Consider the following 15,804-nt stretch of genomic DNA (forward strand, 5'->3'; position numbering starts at 1 on the left):
CTGCTGTGTCTTGAGTGACAATGGTGAGGAACTGACCCCTGCGTGGGGGCTGAGGGGTGCTGTAACCCCTCCTGATATCCCCCCTCCACCTGGGCTTCATGCTGAAGTCAAGGTAGCCACCTGCACACATCCTGTGCACCTAGCTCCGAAGGCTCTGGGCAGGGCCCCCTATTTCACTCAGCTTCTGTGCCTTTGACTCTCTTAGTAGAACCTACCAGTTAAACCCGGTAAAGCGCTGCTTAGAGGGAACTAGGCTGTGGATTACAAGGACTTTGGTTGACCCAGGAGATGAACCAGTGGCATTCTAAATAGAAGTGCTCAGGACATCTTCCTCGGTCATGTCTGGCTCCCAGCTGTCAGTGGGGTGGGGAAGGGGCTGCTCTGCCTGAGAACAGGCAGGAGTGATTTCTGGAACCAATCCATCACTTTTTCAGAAGACCAGAAGGAAGAGCAGAAACTCAAAGATGAGAAGGGGGCACCCCTCCTCGGAGCCCAGTCACTCCGGCTATACTTCCCAGGCTGTGCACCAGGCAGCAGCTGCTCCAGGACTGCCCCCCCGCCAGTAAGTGCCCAGTGCCCTTAGGGGCAGCAGAGGCAACAGCAGCAGCAGCCTGCCAGGTGGACTCTGGTTGTTTGGCTTTTGCCTGCAAAAAGCACCCTGGTGCCATGGCAACCACTGGAGCTGGCACCTGCAGCTGGAGCCTTCAAGGTCATGGTGATCCAGCATAGCCAGGCCCTCCATGGGCAGCAGCCTCGGGGGGTGCCAATTGGGGGACACGGGTGAAAGAGGTGCCCAGGCATAGGGATGGTGCCAGGGCTGGACAGGTAGGGGCCCCCTGGGGTCACCTGTGGGGTCAGGTGGTCACAGACACTACCTGTCTGGATTAAATAGCAGTGTCCCCGCTCCTTGTTCCTCTCCGAGCCACCTCTGGAATTGAGGGCAGAATTAACACTGTGAAGCCAGCTTTGTTTCCAGCCTCCTGGGTCTTGATGCTGTTGCGCTGGAGACAAGTGTTGCAGTGGTGAGTAGGGAATGGCTGGGACAGAGCCCGCCCCGGGTATTGTCCTGTATCCCTAAGGCCCTGGCCACCATCTATATGGGAAGGAATTAACAGCAGGCATCATCCCACTGCCGCCTCTGAGAAAGCATTCTCATTCCCCCAGTCCTCCAGGGGAGTGAGCCGGTGTGGTGGCAGGGAACACAACCCTGCCCCTCAAAGTCTGGGAGTTCCGCCTTGGCTCCTTTCACTGCCACCCCAGGCTAACCAGCACTCCTGTGCTCCTGGCTGAGCAGCAGTCCTGGGAGCCTCCCAGTGTGATCCGGGCTCCACCCCCTCGGGCCCCTTCCAGGACACTTAGCAAAGAGCTCTAGTTAAAGGACACCTGGGCACATTCACCTTCCCAGCGGGCTCTGCCCCTTGGTCTCTGCCGGAGACGCACGGAGGGGACGAACTTGTGGCCCAGCTTTCCTGGTAATGACCACAGCACCCTGCTCCTGGCCTCTGCAACCACCTGGCCCCATCCTGCCTCTCACGGGACAGGGGGTGGGGCTCCAGGATCCGCTACTGTGCCTCAGCAGATGGAATAAGGCAGGCAAGACAAGAGGACTTGGGGGAAGAAAGAGGAACTCAGGACCGACAGGTGGGAATGAGCCAGGCTGGGAGTCTTGAGACTGGCAGGACCTGGTTTGGACGAGTGGAGGAGGCCAGGGGCCGAGGGGGGAGGGCAGAGGGCGGAGAGCGGAGAGCCCGAGGGCCCTCGGAGGGCCGAGGGCGGAGGGGAGTGGGAGGTGCAATGGGCAGCTCTCCATCGTGACCACCAGGGGGCAGGCGCCGCCGCCAGCGCCTCCTCCCACCTCTGCCTGCATCTTTTCCAGACATGGCGTGGGGAGGGCAAAGGAGAGGAGGCTCTGAGAACACGGGCTGGGGAAAAAACAGCCAGCCAGCATTCAGGACGCTCCCCAGACCAAACGGCTGGGCCGTTAATTCTTGGGCAGTCTCCATTCCACACCCTCCCAACTTTGTGGTCCTAGGATCAACCACACCTACCCTCTCTCACCACTACCCTCTCCAATCTAGAAATCCCTCCACCAGTACTCAAGAGCTTGAGGACTTGAGTTGGGAAGTTCACTCTTTTTTGTGGAAAAGATGTTCTTTACGTCAAGACAGTCTTGAACCTCATCCAGGAACTCAAGTTCTGCCTCATGAACTTTGTGGAATACTACAGTTTGCCCACCTGGCAGCTTTGGAGAAAGCAATCTTGTCCTTTCTGTCCAACTCTGTCTTCTTTTCTAGAGGAAACATGCCTGACCCTTCTGACTATTCCTCTAAGGACAATGTCCACCAGGATCCCTCCTGTGCTCCTCCATGTGGGGTGCCTGCTTCAGGGCCCCTCCATTGTGAGACTTCCCTAGTGAGGGGGCGAGGAAGGGCACGCTACCCCTGGGACTAGGTCTGTGTGGGGTACACTGGACCATGACCTCCTCTGTTGTGAACACAAGCCTCTATTAATCCACCCCAAGTCCAACTCTTCCACAAGAACTGCCATTGGGTTTTGCTGTCCCCACTCTATACTGATGGGATTAATTTTTCACAAGATTTGTCTCTCTAGAGCCTGGTTAATATGCATTTTTGAGGTGTTTCAGTCTGTCATCCGGCCCTTGCAGGCCTATTACTTCTCCTAATGTGATAACTAGGTCTGAAGTGTTCACTCAAAGCGTGTGTCATGGATAGAGAGCCCTGAAGCATTATCATTAGAGACCCTACTTCATTAATTAGCATCGTAGGGGCCTCAGATGGGCTTCAGGGTAAACCTTTGTGGGCCCTTTTCTAAGAAAAGGATCCACAGCTTTCATTAGAGTCTCAAAGGGCTCCTTCTCTGAATGATAAGAACCAGGTATAAGGTTTAACCTTGTTGTCAGATGAGGACAATGAGGCCCCAAAGGAGAGACCTGGCTCCCACTCCCCAACCCCAGCCATGTGGCCAGTTCTAGGGAGACCCCGAGCTTCCTGACTCCTATTACAGTGCTCTTACTACTGCCTTCTTTCTTAGGATCCGGGTGGCCTTACCTCGTCAAGGTAGGGGCATTCAGCGTGGGCTCTGTGGATGGCATGTGTCACTCACAGGCTTGGCCTGGGATTCCCTTGCATTAAGCCGATTCCTCCGAGGCCCCAGGCCTGAAGCTCCTGCACGCTGCCACCAGGGGACAGTGGTGCCCAGGCTGGTGGCATATTTGGGAATTCTGGACTTAGGCCAGCCTCCCTCCCTCCTCTGCACAAGGGCCAGATTCTGAAATGATCTGTCTTTATTATGTCATCAGAAAACAAAAAAATCCCCCGAGTGTAAACAGGAGAAATGTGCTGGTTAAGTTACTCATCATTATCTTATTATTAACAAAATAAAGCACTATCTATGTTTACAGTCATAAAAAAAGAAACAGCCTGGAGAGAAGTGGGGGCTTTGAGGATGGAGAGAAGATGGGGGCAGACACAGACTCCACATCTGGCCCTGTGGGATTTGGGGTTCCCATACTGATCCACAGCTCTAAAGCTGTTTAGATCTTTAGAGTTAGTTGACAATGGGATTTGATTTCCTTAGGGAACAAACTTTGTGAAACTGATCAGAGGCTGAGATCCAGTCCCTAATATAGAGTGGGGGAGGGGAGGGCAGGCAGGTGAGGGGCAGGGCTGGGTGGGAGAGGCTGAAGCCCAGGAGTCTTCTCAACCTCTTCCAAGAATGGGGAGCCCCCCACCCTGTGCTCATGAGGGAGGAATAAAGACCAGCTGCCACAGACAGCCCCTCTCCAGGGCCTCTGATGCTGGCAGGAAGGGGAGCACCATCAATCCTCCTGTCCCAACTCCCTCGTGGGATCAGGTTGGGACCAGGGGCGGGGGCACCAGGACAAAGCCCCTTGGAGGCCGAGGCACATTCCCATGCTGATCAGAGCTAAAAATGGCTCCGTGGGAACCGACTGGCAGAGCCAGCGAGGGAGTGAAGGGGAGGGCAGGAGGAGATCAGGAAGGCTGATGAGCCCAGGGCAGACCAGGGGCCTACACAGACCCAGAGAATCCAGAGGGCACAGGGGGCAAAGGACAGACACCAAGAAAGAGAGAAATAGAGGGCCTTGCAGAGAGATGAGGACAGAGAGAGACAGAAATGCACACAAGGACACACAGAACCTGAGACACCCAGACTGACAAAGAGGTAGCAATTTGGGGACAAAGAGAAGCACAGAAAGAGGCCCCCAGAGAAGCAGGAGTGGCATCGAGAGACACACCCACAGGAACTCAGCAACAGTGCCTGGCACGTAGTGGGCACTCAATAAATACCTTGTGCAATGAACAGATGAAACACACACACGTGCACGCGCACACATACAGCAGCCAGAGGCACAATAGGCTTGGCAGAGATGAAAACAGCAAGGGACAGCCAGACCCTTTTGCACAAAGTGCAAAGCGATCCTGGTGATAGACGAGCAGTCTTGGGGAGTGTGGGAGGGGTGTTGGTCCCACAGTGGCTGGTCCAGCCAGGACGTGAGTGGAAACAAAGCATGTGACCCCAGGGAGACAGGTCGGTAGATGCCATACCCCAGGTGGATAGACCTGCAGGAGAGGAGAGTCATACAGTGTCCCCTGGCCATGAGCCCTAAAGGCTGAGGTGCTCGGCCAGCTCAGCCCATGGCCATATTGCAGTTCCTGCCCACCCAGGCCAACAGCTCCTCAGGAAGGGAGGGCGCCTCTCCCCTCATGAATGTATCTGCAAGTGCACAGATTTGCCCATCTCTGGGGCACGAACAAGTCCAAGTACCAACATAGTCTTAGGTTGGCTGGCTGTGCCCATCGGGTTGGGACGAGGTCTTCCCCAGAGAAGAAGGGACCGGGCCCACCCAGCCGGGATCAGTCCGTGAGCACCACCAACTCCCCATCGCTCTTCTCTTCGCCCTCCGAGTCCTCGTCCTCGCTGTACCGGTACATCTCACCATCAGCCACCGAGTGCCTGTCATCTGTGCCCTCACCCTCCTCTCTGAGGCTGCAGGTGTTGACGATCACAGGCATGTTGGGGTCCAGGCTACGAGGGACATAGTGCTCCACCAGTGGCTGTGCCAGCGGCATGCCTGCTGCCCGAGGGTACAGGACATCCGAGGAGCTCATCTGCACCTGGCCAGCCTGTGGGCTGAGAGGCAGAGAAGGGGCACGGTGATGGATGCACACTTGACTCAACCCCAAACCCGTCTCCCCTCCAGGCCTCCTCAGAGTGTGCACTCCCACTCCACACACTCTTGGCTGTGACTTATATACCCTGCCCCCAGCTGCTTTCTGATGGCCAAATTCACTGGCACCTACAACCCTGCAGATGACCTGCAGACCCAGGGCCATAGATGTGTTCAACAGATAATATTCTTGGAGGATCATGTGTGAATCCAGTTTTTAGAACTTGTATATTTTATGTTTTGTTTACTTATATTTAGAGACAGAGTCATGCTCTGTCACCCATGCTGGAGAACAGTGGTGCAATCACAGCTGACTGCAGCGTCAGCCTCCCAGGCTCAAGTGGTCCTCCTGCCTCAGCCTCCTGAGTAGCTGGAACTACAGGTGTGTACCACCACACCTGGCTAATTTTATTTAAAGATGAGGTTTCACTATGTTGCCCAGGCTGGTCTCAAACTCCTGAGCTCAAGGGATCCTCCTGCCTCAGCCTCCCAAAGTGTTGGCATTACAGGTGTGTGTCACCATACCAGGCAGAAATTGTATATTTTAAATGCCCTGGGAGATGTCCTGTTTAAAGGAATAGACTAGGGTGCTTGCTTTAGTCAAGTCAAGAAGCTTTCTGTGTGATGAATACTTTGATTTCTAGCACCTCTGAATTTCTATTGAGTTCATCGGCAGTGGGATCTACAGGCACTTTCTCCCGGTCCATGTGGCCAGTCCTCCAGTCACATTCCTATATCCTCAGCCACTGACTGCTCACCACAGTCACATACATAGCCATACACAGTCGAGTTGCACGTGCAGGCTCAGCTACACACAGATAACACACACATGCATACACACAGCACCCCTGGGGTCACAGACAAAGGCAGGCCACACACTGACACCCAGCCACTCATGAGAGCTACACATGCACACACAGTCTCCTGGCTGCCTGCGGGGGGGGCCTGCTCACGGGATCACGTAGCTCTGGCGGGCATCCTGACGCCGGGTCCTCATCAGGGCCTTGTACTCGCCCACGCGCAGCCGCTTGCCCTCCACGATGCAGGTGCGCTTGGGCCGCGGCTTGTACTTGTAGTCAGGATACTTCTCCAGGTGCTGCCGGCTCAGCCGCGCCTGTTCCTCGTAGTAGGGCTGCTTCTCCTGGTTGGTCATGGACTTCCAGCGAGATCCTGACCCAACCCCCCAGGGGCAGGCAGTCAGTGCTGGGCTCTGCTGACCACCCCCAGTCCCATGCAGGACCTGAGAAGACCTTGATCCCCAGGTGGGTCCACAAGATAATATATGTGCAAGCACTTAGCAAGGGCCTGGCCCGATACGGGTGCTCCTTGGATATTGGGCAAATGAATGAAGTTGGCCTGTATAGGGATATCCAACTGCCAGCTTAAGACTCAGTACCCACCCATGTTCCTAACAATCCAGCAACTTCCTCGAGCCTCTGGCCTGCCTGATTTGCATAAACAAAAGAGCAGCCATCTCAGACCTTCAACAACCCAGACAGGGTCCCTGCTCAGGACAAAATACCTGATGTCTCAGTTGACAAGAGTCCTGCGCTGACACTGGAGGAGCCTCAGTCTTGAAAACAACTGCCCCCTCGAGCCCCATGTGCCCTGCCCAACATCCATCCGTGGCCACCAATCAGGACATGTAATTTAAAAAAATCTTTCTAGTGACAGCCCAGGAACACTAGTCTCTCCTGTTTTCTGCCAGAGCAAGGGTCTGGACAAACAGTGGAACAGGTTAGGTTTAGATCAGGAGTACTAAAGAATGTAAACATAGGCTGGGCGCGGTGGCTCAAGCCTGTAATCCCAGCACTTTGGGAGGCCGAGGTGGGTGGATCACGAGGTCAGGAGATCGAGACCATCCTGGCTAACACGGTGAAACCCCGTCTCTACTAAAAATACAAAAAAAATTAGCCGGGCGTGTTGGCGGGCGCCTGTAGTCCCAGCTACTCAGAGAGGCTGAGGCAGGAGAATGGCGTGAACCCGGGAGGCGGAGCTTGCAGTGAGCCGAGATCACGCCACTGCACTCCAGCCTGGGGGACAGAGCAAGACTCCGTCTCAAAAAAAAAAAAGAATGTAAACACACACACAGGCACACTCCTTGAGTTCTTCAGGACAGGTGCTACTGAACACTTCAGTGGTATAAGACCCCAGGACCCAGCTGCCCTCACATCCCCAGCAACTCCTGCACCCCTATCATCAGATCCCACCGGAGTCCAACACAGTATGGAATATCACCAAGCAAGCCCTGAATAGACCCAGCTGGCTCCTGCAACCGGGTCATACTGAACCATGGCCCCAGCCACTGGCCCTTACCAAGGATCTTGCTGATGCTGGAGTTGTGCATGTCTGGGAAGGCTTGCAGGATCTTCCTCCGCTCATCCTTGGCCCACACCATGAAGGCGTTCATGGGCCTCTTGATGTGGCTGCTGTTTCGGGACTCGGGGAAGTGGCGGGAGCCTGGGAGACAGGAGTGAAGTCAGCCAGGCAGCCTTTCTGGGGTCAAGAGAGTGCCCCAGGGCCAGCAGAGAGACATCCCCTACTTGACCAGCAGGAGGCACTGAGGAGGCTCCCACAGCAGCCAGTTGAGGATGAGCAAGGCAGGAGCAGATGGGGCGGAAGAAACAGCAAATTATCAGCAGAGGCCCAGCCAGGGAACCAGAGACAGACACACAAGAAAATCAGAGCGGTATGGCCTCAAGAGAGAGCAGAAACTCAGCAGTCACAAAACTTAGGAAAGCAGACTCAAGAGACAGAGCCAACAGACACATAATGGGACAGCAGAGGCACACACACCTGGAAAGGACCCAACAGACCAAGGGAGGGAAGAGATCAAAGGCAGACACAGCCTGCCCTGGCCCTGGCGGAATACAGAGTTGGGCCCTCCTGCCCATCAGCCCTGCGCCTGAGCCCTCACCATCCATGTCGCAGCTCAGCATGGCTTCCTCCAGTGGGTGCACACAGCCGTCCTCCAGCCGCTCCTTGGCTGGGGATGAGTCCAGGCTGATGAGGTCCTAGGTTGACAGGGGCAACCTGACATCAGCCTCCTCTGCATCACCCCACTCCTCCCCCTGCTCCTCTCTTGGTGGCCTCAGACTGTGTCTTCCACCCCTGGCCACCATCTGTTGCTGCCCCCAGGTTCAGGGGAGTGGGGGACCATACCTTACGGAAGGGGGTGTTGGGGGAGCCTTCCAAGGCCCCACTGTGGCTGTGCAGCAGCTGCCGAGCGTCCTGGATGGCTTTGGTGACAGCGTCCCCTTCACCAAGGAAGCCTGTGGGAGAGGGCAGAAGAGAGGGAAGAGAAGCGAGGGAAGCTGAGGGCATCAGCCCAGCGTGAGCCCAAACTCCATCAGCTTCCCGCCATGTCACTCCCATGAGCACCTGAGTTAGTGTTCCCTCCTGTTCTTCCACAGGGTGGCTGCATTGCATGTCCTCAAGGATATGCCACTTACATTGGCTAGTTATTGTGCATGTCAATAGACTAGAAATGAGAATAGTACCCCCTGGAACTATGTGACTCTGGCCTGAATCCCTGATGCTTGGAATGCCCAGACAGATATGATGAGGGAGAGGAAGAAGGGGATCTTCTGCTAAGAGCAAGTCTAACCCCTTGCTTGATAAAATCTGAAACCCAGAGAGGAGAAGGGACCTGCTCAAGGTCGCATCATGCTGCCGGCTCTCCCCTAAGAGGGCTGAGGGACAAGTGCAGGCAGCAGGGGGCTTACCCAGAGGCAGGCTCGGGGGGCTGGACTGCAGGTCCCGCGTGGGGCCTCCATGGCTCGGGGGGCGGGGCGCACAGTTGCTCATCTTCAGGCTTGGGGAGCTGGAGGTGTTGGGCAGCTCGGGGGCCTTGGGCTTGGCTGTGAGGTTCAGGGGCTGGGAGGGCTCCTGAGGGAGACCCAGCAGGTCAGAGGATGACAGACACCAAAGGAGACTCCCACAGCAGGACAGAGAGGAAGTGAGGTGAGCATACGCAGAACACACAAGGAGACAGACAGAAAAGCGGACGCAGAAGGAGCGGGTGAACAAGAACACAGGATGCCAGGGCTCACCAGTCCACACCCCGCAGTTCCCTAACACGGCAGCCAGCCGTCATAAGCTCGAGAGGGAGCCCCAGGCCAGTGGGTAGAGGGCGGTACCTGCAGGGGGTGGTGGGGGGCCATGGCCCCAGGTCTCTTCACCACTGGGGCAGGGGGGCTGTGCAGCAGCTGCAGCGGATACTCCACTATGGAAAAGGCGGCAAGGAGAAAAGTCCTGGATGAGCACAGAACAGCAGACACCCTGCTTGACGAGGTCCCAGCACCACAAGGTGGGCAATGGCTCAGTGCTGGACCAGCTTGGTTCCAACCACTGCCCTCCCCAGCCCCAAAGCACTGCTTGGAGGCTCCTATCCCCTCACTCCACACTGCCCCTGCACACTGACTGGCATCTTCACTGGGTTCCCGCCTTTCCCAACCCACTCTAAATAGTTTCCCAGATTCTAGAGTCCCATCCAATGGCACAGTGAGAGAGGGTAAAACACCTATTCATCCAACAGCTACTTTCATTTTGTACCTACTGGGCACAGGGCACAAAAGCGGCTGCCTGTTGTGTAGAACGTCTCATATGTATCATCTGACAATAATACATGGTATGTGATATATAGCAGGGGCTGAATACATCATCATCCCATTTTACAGAAAAAGAAATGAAAACCTTAGAAGTCAAATGGGGCTGGGTGTGGTGGCTCATGCCTAGGACTTTGGGAGGCTGAGGAAGAAAGATTGCTTGAGGCCAAGAATTCAAGACCAATCTGGCCAACATAGCAAGACCCCCATCTCTATTATTAAGAATTTAAGCCAGGAATGGTGGCTCACGCCTGTAATCCCAGCACTTCGGGAGGCCAAGGTGGGTGGATCACCAGGTCAGGAGTTCGAGACCAGCCTGACCAGCATGACCAACATTTCAGTCTCTACTAAAAACACAAAAATTAGCCTGGCGTGGTGGCACATGCCTATAATCGCAGATATTCAGGGGGCTGAGACAGGAGAATCGCTTGAATCCAGGAGGCAGAGGTTGCAGTGAGCCGAGATTGCACTCCAGCCTGGGGAACAGAGAGAGACTCCGTTTCAAAAAAAAAAAAGAATTTAAAATTTTCAAAACTAAAAAAATAAAAATAAGAAGAAAAATGGGAGGCCAGACGCGGTGGCTCACGCTTGTAATCCCAGCACTTTGGGAGGCCGAGGCGGGCGGATCACGAGGTCAGGAGATCGAGACCACAGTGAAACCCCGTCTCTACTAAAAATACAAAAAATTAGCTGGGCGTGGTGGCGGGTGCCTGTAGTTCCAGCTACTCGGAGAGGCTGAGGCAGGAGAATGGCGTGAACCCGGGAGGCGGAGCTTGCAGTGAGCCGAGACTGCGCCACTGCACTCCAGCCTGGGAGACAGAGCGAGACTCCATCTCAAAAAAAAAAAAAAAAAAGAAAGAAAAAGAAAAATGGGTTGTCCACATAGCTATGAAATGGCAGCATCAGGATTTGAACCCAGGGCCTCTAGACTCCACAGCCTTTCCTTCTTCTCGACATGGCACTCCTGCCTACCCTACCTCACTCCCAGGCCCAGCATCTAGGTGGAGAGATAGGCCACATGTAGAAATCACGAAGTGCATGGCAGGTGGTGATGAGGGCCACACAGGCAGGGCACCAGCAAATTCTGCTCCAGCTGGGGTAACTAGAGCAGGCTCCCTGTGGGAGCCGAGGTGTGCGCTAGTGCCTGCAGGATGGGCAGGATTTGGGCAGGTGGAGATGGAGTGGTGGGGTGTGAGGGTGAGCTGTGGGGAATGAGGCAGGCCATGGGGGCCGGGTTGGCTCTGAGGCCCGTGAAGGCCGAGGTCAGGAGTGCGGAGCCCATGCTGTGGGTACAGAGCACCGTGTAAGGCTTGTGAGCTGGGGAGGGCCACTGTTTGCAGTCGGCTTTTCAAGGGACCTTGCTTGCCTAGTTTCTGGAGCAAACAAAGCGGGAGGCAGCCACGCCAGTCCCGGGCTCCCACAGCTTATTTACTGCCTCACCTGCCCAGAAAGCAGTTGGGGGCCCCATCCCCGAGCAGATCACTGTCCCCTTGCCTCCACGGCTCTCCTCCACACTCACGGGGAGTTGCAATGGTTTGGAATTGCCCTGTCCTCCACCTTCAACCTTCTCCACTCCCCATTCCCCCAGCTAACTGGAAACTTCCACATTGGGCCTATCTTAGTCTACTCAGGCTGTTGAAACAAAGTGCCATAAACTGGACAGCTTACAGACCTCAGAAATTCATTCCTCAGTTCTGAAGGCGAATTTGCTTCAGAATGAATTATACCTTGAGTCACCTATAACTGATTTATGTGAGATTTATTATTATTTTTGTCTGTTTTGCGACAGGGCCTCACTCTGTCCCTGTATGTCTCGCTCTGTCTCCCAGGAGGGTGTGCAGTGGTACAAACACAGCTCACTACAGCCTTGTGCTCCTAGGCTCACGCAATCCTCCTGCCTCAGCCTCCCAAGTAGCTGGAACCACAGGCACAGGCCACCATGCCAGGCTATTTTTTTTTTTTTTTTTTTTTTTTGTAGAGACAAGGTCTCACTTTGTTGCCCAGGCTGGTCTTGAACTCCTGGCCTCAAGCAATCCTCCTGCCTTAGCCTCCCAAAGTGCTGGGATTACAGACATGAGCCACTGTGCCTGGCCTAGGTGAGACTAGATGAGGCTCTGGACTTGAAACTTTTGAACTGATGCTGGAACAAGTTAAGATTTGGGAGCCTATTGGGATGGAATGAATATATTTTGCATATGATAAGAAAATGAACTGGGGAGAGTCTGGGGCAGAATGCTACGGTCTGAATGTTTGTGCCCCTCCGAATTCCTATGTTGAAATCTAATTCCCAATGTGATAGAATTAGGAGGTAGGACCTTTGGGAGGTGCCTGGGTCATGAGGGTGGAGCCCTCAGGAATGAGATTAGAGGCCTGAGGGAGCCCATTTACCCCTTTCACCACCTGAGGACACAGTGAGAGATGCCATCTGTGAACCAGAAAGTCAGCCCTCACCAGACACCAAATATGTTGACTTCATGATCTGGGAATTCACAGCCCCCAGAACTGTATGTGAGGAATAAATGTCTGTTGTTTATCAGCCACCCGGTCCATGGTGTCTTTCTACAGCCCCTGAATGGATGAAGATGGGGCCTGGCTTTCTCAGTTCTTTGTGTTTCCCCTTCACACCACCCCACAGTGCCCGGCACAAACCAGGCAGGAGCAGAGAGCCAGTGGGGCTGAGCAGTCTACCCAAGCCCACAGCCTATAGGCCTCAGGGAATTTCCTCTTCTCTCTCTTTCTCGCCTACGGAACAGGGAGGATGAACTAGCACGGGTTGCATTTAAAGCTGTCCACACTCCTGGGGTAATTATGGGCAGCATCTCTGCCTGGTCCCCATGACTCTCTGTCACTGCCCTAGTTCAGGTATCATCCCCTGTTGCTAGAATCACCTAGCAGGTCCTGCTTCTGGCCAGTCTCCCCTCCACTCCCTACCCCTCAAAGCCAGAACAACACACTCACTACTCAAATGTTCACATGCACCCCATAGCCTACAAAATAAATCCCAGACTCCATGCTCCGTCCCCAACTGCCCTGCACCGTCAGGTCCCACACCCTTGTCTGACACATAGCCAGTCTGCTGAATTTCAGTGATGGGGTAGAAGGCCAGAGTGACATGGTGTAGGCAGGGACAAGAGTGTGAAGGTAGGAATCGTGGCTGTTAGAATTTGGGAGATGTTGGCTCACGCCTGTAATCCCAGCACTTTGGGAGGCTGAGGCGGATCACTTGCGGTCAGGAGACCAGCCTGGGCAACATGGCGAAACTTCATCTCCACTAAAAATACAAAAATTAGCCAGGTATGTTGGTGTGCACCTGTAATTCCAGCTACTCAGGAGGCTGAGGCAGGAGAATTGCTTGAACATGGGAGGTGGAGGTTGCAGCAGTGAGCGGAGATTACACCACTGCACTCCAGAGCCCAGGTGACAGAACAAGTGAGACTCTGTCTCAAAACACAAACAAAAAAGAATTTGGGAGATTTATAAACCCCAGTTAATATTCCAGATTTTTTTTTTTTTTTTAATGGAGTCTCGATCTGTCACCTAGTCTGGAGTGCAGTGGTGCAATCTCAGCTCACTGCAACCTCCGCCTCCCAGGTTCAAGCGATTCTCCTGCCTCAGTCTTCTGAGAGCTGGGACTACAGGCATGCACCACCACACCCAGCTAATTTTTGTATTCTTAGTAAAGATGGGGTTTCACCATGTTGGTCAGGCTGGCCTTGAATTCCTGACCTCAAGTGATCCACCCACTTCGGCCTCCCAAAGTGCTGGGATTACATGCGTGAGCCACCACACCTGGCAATATTCCAGATATTAATACTCTGGCACAGTAAATGTACTAGAATTGGAGAGACTAGACCTGGATTGCTACATCATTTTACATCTGGAAAGAGCTTTATGGTTTTTCATTCTCCCAGTGAAGTTCAGTGAAATTCAGCAAGATTCAGAAAAAGAGGATTATTCTTCTACCAGACAGATCTAAAACTGAGGCCCAGAAAGTCCACATAGCAAATTAATGGATGAGAGTGGCTCCAGGGCGCTTTCCCTGACCTCAGGACAGGCTGGCCGCAGGGGTGGAGCCTCCCTTCTCACACTCACCTGGTTTGCAGGGAATGGGCTGAATGGGTAAGGCCAGCTGGGAGTCGGGGGTGACAGGCAGAGGTTGGTGGCTTGGGGGGAAGGCTGGGATCATGACATAAGGCATGTTAACCTGCTGAAGGCAAAGAAACCCTGTGTGAGTCCCCAGGGACCCAAAGAGCTACCCAGCTATGGTCAGCCCACGACACAGAGAATGGACCCATGGACAAGAGGCACAGGGGATAAAGCAGAGACAGTTTTCCAAAGGATCCCTCTGACCCTAGGCCACCTCTGTGGGCCCCTGTCTACCTGCCCTCAGGTCTCAGCTGGGGAGGAAGACATGCCGGGCTCCTCCCTTTAATCAGGGAAGGCAGACAGGTTGGGGGCTAGAACAGAAATCACCCTCCTCGGGTCAGGCCTGAGTGATTCTGCTCTGGCGCTTTAATTTGGTGCACATCCCGTCCCCAGCACCCTCCAGGCTTGTGTCAACTCCCTCAACTGCCTCCTGTGCCTCTCCAGGTCTCCCTTCCGGTTACCTGGATCTGCTGCTGAAGGAGGTTGATCTTATGCTGCTGCTGAATCAGCTGCTGCTGCTGCTTTGCAATCTGGGAGAGGGAAAGAGTAGGCAGAGGGGGTCATGGACATTAGCCCTGGTGCCCAGAGTCTGCCCAGCCCTAACCACGCCCTGCTTTCTACAGTGGGGCAAACCACGGAGTGGGGTGGCAGTGGGGAGCAAAGCAGTCAGCCCTCAGAATTGGTTCTCCTTTTGCAGGAAGCTCATCCCTCCCTCCAGGACCAGGAGGCTGGGCAGGAAGCTGCAAGCTGCTCTTCCTGCAGAGTCTGTTTCATACCCTCCCACCCCTAACCCTGTACAAGGGCTCATGAATCAGTCCACGTGGGAATCCTACAGCCCCTGGCCACAGACCCTGCCCGGCCTGCCCCCAGGCCCCAGCTTGCACTGGTGAGGCCTGCCCCTAAGGCAGCCTTCTCTAGGTCCTGACACACTCCTTTTCCTGGAAAGAAAGCCACACCCACCGAACAGGACCTACCTGCTCCTGCTGCTGCCGGGCAAGCTCCATCTGCTGCTGCTGCTTCTCAAACAGCATGGCAGCCATGTTCTTCTGCTCCGAGTGGGCTGTCAGGAGCTGGTCCCGCAGGGTGGACAGCTGGTGAATCATGACCAGAAGCTGGAGCTCCTTCTCTGCTAGGCTCTCTTGGGTCCCTGCTCCACAGTGAAACAGCCCCCATTGAGACTTTTTACTTGTTCATCTATACATCCATCCATCTATCCACCCATCCATCAAAAACTTACTGAGCAATTGCTATGTCCCAGGACCATCAGGGGCTGAGCCACAGAGATGATGACACAAGATGCTTGCCTTGAAGGGGGCTCTTCGTGTTGCTACCTGGCAACTACTAGCCTAAAAGTTCTCCCCTATTAGCCACGAACTCCAGGCCCCCTGAAAATGCTGACGGTGGGATATCTCAGCCCCAGAGCCCCGGGCCTCTTGAATGTCCTCGAGTGCTCAGCGCCACACAGGGTCAGGGTGGACAACCATCCCATCGGAGGGATCCAGTGGGACACACTCAGGCTTTGAAGCAAGACAGGTCTGGGATCAGATTCCCGTTTCAACCCATCCTGCCTGTGGGCTGTTAGGCAAGTTACCAATTTCTCTGCACTTTAGGGTTTCCAAAATCTTGGTAAGTGGGCATAATAATAAGCACTTCAGAGGGTTACTGTGAGGGATAAATGAGCTAATAGAGGCCAGGTGTGGTGGCTCACGTCTGTAATCCCAGCACTTTGGGAGGCCGAGGCAGGTGGATCACTTGAGGTCAGGAGTTCGAGACCAGCCTGAACAACATGATAAAACCCCATCTCTACAAAAATGCAAAAATTAGCCAGGCATGGTGGCGCAT

The 15,804-nt window shown here is 54.5% G+C and overlaps 1 protein-coding gene across 4 annotated transcripts in view; it reads right to left on the bottom strand.

The window, feature by feature from the left end:
- Nucleotides 1-3,286: 3,286 nt before the first annotated feature.
- Nucleotides 3,287-15,804, bottom strand: part of SOX13 (SRY-box transcription factor 13) — a 56,924-nt gene continuing 44,406 nt past the window's right edge. The window contains exons 5-14 of one of the 4 annotated variants that reach the window (XM_032136725.2): nt 14,937-15,109; nt 14,424-14,492; nt 13,909-14,023; nt 9,349-9,434; nt 8,935-9,097; nt 8,372-8,481; nt 8,127-8,223; nt 7,526-7,669; nt 6,163-6,379; nt 3,287-5,172 (exon numbers count right to left, since the gene is read on the bottom strand). In XM_032136725.2, coding sequence (XP_031992616.1) covers nt 4,896-5,172; nt 6,163-6,379; nt 7,526-7,669; nt 8,127-8,223; nt 8,372-8,481; nt 8,935-9,097; nt 9,349-9,434; nt 13,909-14,023; nt 14,424-14,492; nt 14,937-15,109 — 1,451 coding nt within the window. In that variant the 3' untranslated portion in view covers nt 3,287-4,895. The remainder of the gene's footprint in view (nt 5,173-6,162; nt 6,380-7,525; nt 7,670-8,126; nt 8,224-8,371; nt 8,482-8,934; nt 9,098-9,348; nt 9,435-13,908; nt 14,024-14,423; nt 14,493-14,936; nt 15,110-15,804) is intronic. The other 3 variants (XM_058430826.1, XM_058430824.1, XM_058430825.1) reach the window with 3 other exon arrangements.

This window comes from Hylobates moloch, unplaced genomic scaffold (assembly GCF_009828535.3).
Source record: "Hylobates moloch isolate HMO894 unplaced genomic scaffold, HMol_V3 SCAFFOLD_18, whole genome shotgun sequence".
NCBI lineage: Eukaryota > Metazoa > Chordata > Mammalia > Primates > Hylobatidae > Hylobates > Hylobates moloch.